Raw genomic sequence first — 6,000 nt, forward strand, 5'->3', positions numbered from 1 at the left:
AAAGGTGTATTCGGTAATAAATGATTGATAAGAATGATGATTTACAATGAACCTTGTGACAGTATACTTATATGCATTGACTAGTCACAAGGTGATGTACCCTTTACCGTTTACTCTTTATATACATTGTTATTATACATTTAATGTTGCTACCTGCCTTTAGAGTTTTAAGCTTTTCTTGTGTAAGTTGGTATTCCTTGTACATTCGCTTCTTCTGATGTGACATTCCACAGGCATGATGCCTTTTGGTACACACCAATCTCCAATGCAGTGCATACATTATGATTTCTTTCTTTCTCTCTCTTTCTTTCATGCACTCTAGCACATTATACACTTGTACTTTCAACACAACATAATTCTTTCACTTCTATTGAACAGTATCTCAGGGACCCTTCATATGACTTTCGCCTCAACTGCCAAGTTTTTGGGACATATTTGTACACACTCTCAACAAACTGTACACACAAGTGAAACAAAGCTAAACCATGTACTCAAAATCATATCCTTAACTATTTTTAATCACGTTTAAGTTTTAACTCTACATTTTGGAAGGGCTTCAACATTTGACCATTTGCATGCCCTTTCATGGATTCCCTGTCCAAGTGTCTTAGCTTCACTACACCATTCTCTAAGATATAAATAATTTTGAAATGCCCTAACCATTGCATCTTGAGCTTTCTTGGATTCTTAAGATATTTTTACATTAAAAATGCTAGTTAGCAAGGCTTTAATGTCTTTCTTCTTGATCTTCTTGTCATGCCATGCTTTTTGCCTATGATTTTTCAGTGTCTAGGTGAATTGTGCTATAAACTTGTCTTCTTATAGCTTTGTTAAATATTTGTCTCTGATTTAGTGATTTTTCTTCAGTTATCCTCCTTGCTAATGCGATTCACAAGCTTTGTATTACAAACTCCAACATCGCAACTTCCTTTCCATAGACAAGTCCAAATGGTGAATGTTCTGTTAGTCTTTTATAAGTTGTCTCGTACAATATAAGACAGCTGGAATCTTCTCATCTCAGCCATCATGCCCAACATTGCAAATCTTTGTCAAAACATTCTCCAGAATGTTCCTATTGTGCTATTTGTTTATGATATGGGATACTCTTATGATGTTGCACCATGAATTCCTTCATCAACACTTGAATCATCTTATTCACGAAGTATACGCACTGGTCATGCTACACAAATATCCAAATCTTGTGATGGTTTCTCAAATATGAAATGTTGATTGCCAAACCACAGCCTTATAATAAAATTCAAGGCAAATTATAAAATAATTTGAAATAGCTTTTTACTTTGAATGTGTCAAAATAGTACATCTGAACTTTGTTGAAGTTTAGTTGTTGAACAGGTAGGTGTAGGGAAATTCACAACACAACTTTCCCCGTATGTGTGATTTCTTGTTCTTTTCATATTAATTTTATATGCATATTGGCACATATATTTCAATTTCTTAACTGACATCTATTTTTTATATTTTTTCAAAGCAACATATTTTTTATTATATAGTAACTTTGCTAGAATGTTATCATTCCATTGTTGGCATGTATTATCTTGTGTAAGTGTGTGTGTGTATGTGATAGAGAGAGAATTGTCAAATTTGTCAATAATGAAAGGTAAGGTTTTTGAAACATGTCATAATTCCATCTAAAGTAGGTCTTATTATTCCTTTTAATTACTATTACGTGTTTGAACGCATGACTAGGAACTTGTGAGCATGAGAGAGAACTAAAGAAGTTTGTTCTATTCATTTAGGTATTGCATTTGCGACTCCAACTTCGCTTATTGTACAAATTTCAAATTGGAAAACTAGAAGAGGATCTCCAAGACCCTTTGGTGGTCATGGAATGATGGGAGATGATACTAAAGAAGTTTAGCAATTCATGCGGGTATTTCATATAGAAGTGAACGTCAACATCTCTTATAGATAATCTGTCAAATTGGCTAACTAGAAAAGTGGCCAAGATATCCTTTGGTGGCCGTCATATTAGCATGATTGGCTATTATTAAATGTGACTCTTGAAATGGTCTTGTATCTTATCGTGCATCTTTCTCATTCACACTAGCATGCCATATAGGCAAACCTTCTTTGGCCTTATACTAAAGGAGGAATGTAGCATGGAGACTTTTAATATTCACTTGTATTCTAAAATTACACTACTTTTAGGGCGTTTCTTCCATTTAGAATCATCTTGCTTATTGTCTTTGTTTTGTATACCAGTAAATTGCAAAATGTATGTCTAACATATAATAAAAAAGTTTCACATTAAATTTTAAGAATGCAATTGTAATTAATTTTCGTAAACATGTTTTGGTTAGCATTTATCTGTGTTTGTGTGCATGGTTGAGAGGGAGGGAGGAATGGATGGAAAATAGTTTAGGTGATAAATCTCTATATGTAAATAAGCATAACCATTTTCTGCATACATTTGGAGTCCTCACAATAACATCTATTTCATGTGTGATATATATAGGCTTTGATTAATTGATATGATGTTGATCCCACTATCAAGAATAAAATGAGAAGTTTGCATTTTCTTGTAGAAACAAAATTCAGAAAAAAAAAAATTAGTAATTCATGTGTCCTAATAAAAAATATGTTGATTCCATTCAACCTTTCTGAAAAACGTACTAGCTCACTAGTGGAGTGTAATGTTTCAACTCGTTAGAATTGACTATTGTAATTAATTATTTATAATTTTCTTCCCTTTAAATTGCAATATTTTGTTGAACGGTAACGCCCTAATATTAAGTATTATTTGGGTCTTTATTGAAACTAGAATGAGATCATTGACAATGCATGCATGTTAAATGCGCTCACACCATATCTACATAATTAGGTCTTATGGATATGTGCCATGAATATTAAAAGTATATTAATGAAAAAATATCCTTCAAGTGGAAATGAGAAATGAGCCATGAATATTAAAAGTATATCAATGAAAAAATATCCTTGTAGTGGAAATGAGAAATGAGCATATGCAGGAAAATGAAATAGTCATAGTCAACATACATTGTAGTTATGGCACCCAAGAGAAGAAGAAGAGAGAAATAACAGACATAACAATGGGTATCCCAATGAAGTTAGCAAGCTTTGCATTGTGACATACAAATATAGAGAATTAACCTAGAAATATTGTGGAATTTGTCCAATAGAGCAAGGATAGGAAGCCCTTCAAATGAGAATACATGAGCAAGCAAACTTATTTTTATAGGGTATCTTATTTTTACAACTATACAACCTTTTATATGACTATAATTAAGATTTAGCTTGGGTTGCATGCCATACAAGAGTGTTAAGGATTGATTGATATTGCTAAACAAAGTGTTAATTTTTCTTAGGGAAATATTGTTCTTTGCTTTAGATAAATGCATTAACAAACTTCTCATCATTTATATATTGCATTCATCCCATATCTTCGTAACATCAATATAAATTATGTAGAAAGAACAATAACATCAACTATGTAACGCAATAATAAAAGGAACAACAGAAGAAAAGCATGCACAAACAAAGACACCATGATTTGGTCAGAGAACAGGGAAAAACCCCACAAGGGGTAAAACCCTTTCAAATTCTTCTTCTTATTAAATTGTCATAAAATGTTGAGCAAAGAAATAGTACAATGATCCAATTCACCAATCTCAAGACTATCTAGCAAAACCAAGCAAACAATGAGCCCAATATATAGATCTGAACCAGAACAAAATTTCCAAGTCTGCAGTCTATAGTCAAAATCAGCGATCAACTGTCAACAAAACCCTAGGTCACAACCACACAAAGCTAGAGAACATCTGTGTAGATGAAGCCTTCCATCTGCAGGGAGCACTAGTCATGTGAGCGGCTACAACCGAGAATTCATTGTTCCAACCCTGTGGCTACAAAACAAAAACCCTACTTCACATGTGTGAGCTCGGACCCTACAATTTCGGACCTATACGAACCAATTTCGTGAACCAATCTCAGACTTGTGCGAGGAAATGCAAAGAAGAGAGAAGAAGAAGATGCTTGATGATGATATCCAAATGAGGTTCACTTGACTTGTATTTATAAGCTTCCAAGGGTGTCCAATTTCTCTGTAAAGTCAACTTGCCCTTTTGTGCACATGTGGGTTTTCATATTAAAAATACATTTTTCCTAAACCAAATTAAATTCTTTCGAGGGCTAGGAGGGGTAATTCCTGATGAGGAAGGTTGTCCAAAAGAGGGAATTTGTCCCTGAGCTACCACATTAACGCTCCCTCTCAGCTAGGGAGAAATTACTGATTGCAAGATATATCCCATCTCAAATATCTTGTAATCATGAAATAAACTGTCGGCACTACTCATCTTTTCTCTGTTGAACACTCTTGAATCTAAAAGAAGAAGAATTTGACATCATAGGGGAGATCAAGCTACCACCGTCTATCCATTAGGGAGCCATTGCTACCACTCAAAATCACTGCTAGCGGGGAGCCAATGCTACTACCCAGTAATCATTTGCCAGCGGGGAGCTGATGATACTACCCAAGAATCATCTTCCAACGGGGAACCAATGCTACTACCCAGGAATCCACATACAATAAAGAGGATAATAACCTTATGAGGTAAGGATCACGCCTATCCCACTATCTAGCAATAATAGGAGGGATACCATTGATCATAAATGGTAAGGATCACGCCATATCCTATTATTTGTTGATCTTCCCAATTTGACCCACAAGAATCAATGGTAGAACACTTGCATCTCTAGCTTGAACAGGATGTCACTTACCATAAATGATAATGATCACGCTTAACTCAAGCAACCAACACCCAGTGGCTAGATGGGTGGGAAAGTAGATGCCAACTACGGTATACTCTATTAAGCAGAGTTCCCTCAACCCCAGGAGCTCTAAGGCTCAATTCCTCACCTTGGGAGCTCAAACAGGGGGAAAGAGCATAGCTCAATGTCCTCAATCAGTCAGGACCATTACCCAAGAGGGTCACAATCATCAGTCCAAGCTACTCTTTTAAGACCAAAAACTTCCCTTTTGGCAAAGCCTTGGTGAGTATGTTTGAAATCTGCTCATTAGTCGAAATATGATAGAGTCTCATGGCTCCTCTCTGCACTATGTCACGTATGTAATGATATTTGATCTCAGTATGCTTGGACTTGTCATGAAACACGAGATTATCTGTCGATCAGATCCCACTCTTATTGTCGCAATATATGTTATGCAACCAACTCACAAAATAGAAGAAAAGATAGATCAATGACTTAAAAAATAGTCTCTTTGAGGGGGGAACCCTCTTTACATTACATAAATGAACAATTCTTGATAATTTAAATGATAAGACCTCCTTAGTATATATAGGTGTCTAAGGGGTCACAATATAATCAGAGCCTACATATCAATAATAATGTAAGGGCACAACAATAATAATAGGGGGCTACACTAACAATAACAATAAGGGGAATACACTAGTATTGTAGGGACTTAACATGTCCCTCCAAAAAAGTATTGTCTTCAACGTTTGAGTAGTTTTGGATGTTTCTGTATAAAATTCTCATCCTCCCATGTGGAATCTTCAATGAGTAAGTTCTTCCACTTAATGAGATACTCTGAAATTGATCGACATGTAGTTGTCGGTTTCTTGTTTCTGTGACTGCTTCAGGCTCAAATATGATTTGTCCATCTTCGTCAAGTTCTGGAAACACTGTTTGAACTGGGAGCTTGTCACTGATAACCTTATTTAAGCATGAAACATGGAAAACTGGGTGTAATGAGGAAGATGCAGGCAATGCCAATTTGTAGGCCATAGTACCAATCTTTTGCAACACCTTGTAAGGAACATAGTACTTGGGTGATAATTTGTTATCCTTCTTAGCTTTCTTGAGGGACATTTGTTTGTATGGTTGTAGTTGTAAAAATACCTAATCGTCTGCATCAAAACTTCTTTCACTGCGATGTTGATCTGCTTCTTGTTTCATTCGATTCTGTGCCAGAGTGAGGTTATCCTTTTAAGAGTTGGAGAA

General features: G+C 35.3%; 1 protein-coding gene across 2 annotated transcripts in view; it reads left to right on the forward strand.

Annotated features, from left to right (window-relative positions):
* Nucleotides 1-2,192, forward strand: part of LOC149251682 (glutathione gamma-glutamylcysteinyltransferase 1-like) — a 404,629-nt gene extending 402,437 nt beyond the window's left edge. The window contains exon 8 of one of the 2 annotated variants that reach the window (XM_089459521.1): nt 868-1,011. In XM_089459521.1, coding sequence (XP_089315647.1) covers nt 868-996 — 129 coding nt within the window. In that variant the 3' untranslated portion in view covers nt 997-1,011. Of the gene's footprint in view, nt 1-867; nt 1,012-1,757 lie in introns of those variants that run through there. The other variant, XM_089459522.1, reaches the window with a different exon arrangement.
* The last annotated feature ends 3,808 nt before the right edge of the window (nt 2,193-6,000 follow it).

The sequence above is a fragment of the Pinus tabuliformis genome, chromosome 7 (assembly GCF_031772625.1).
Source record: "Pinus tabuliformis cultivar Carrire ecotype Pingquan chromosome 7, CPIR1, whole genome shotgun sequence".
NCBI classification, from domain to species: Eukaryota; Viridiplantae; Streptophyta; class Pinopsida; order Pinales; family Pinaceae; genus Pinus; species Pinus tabuliformis.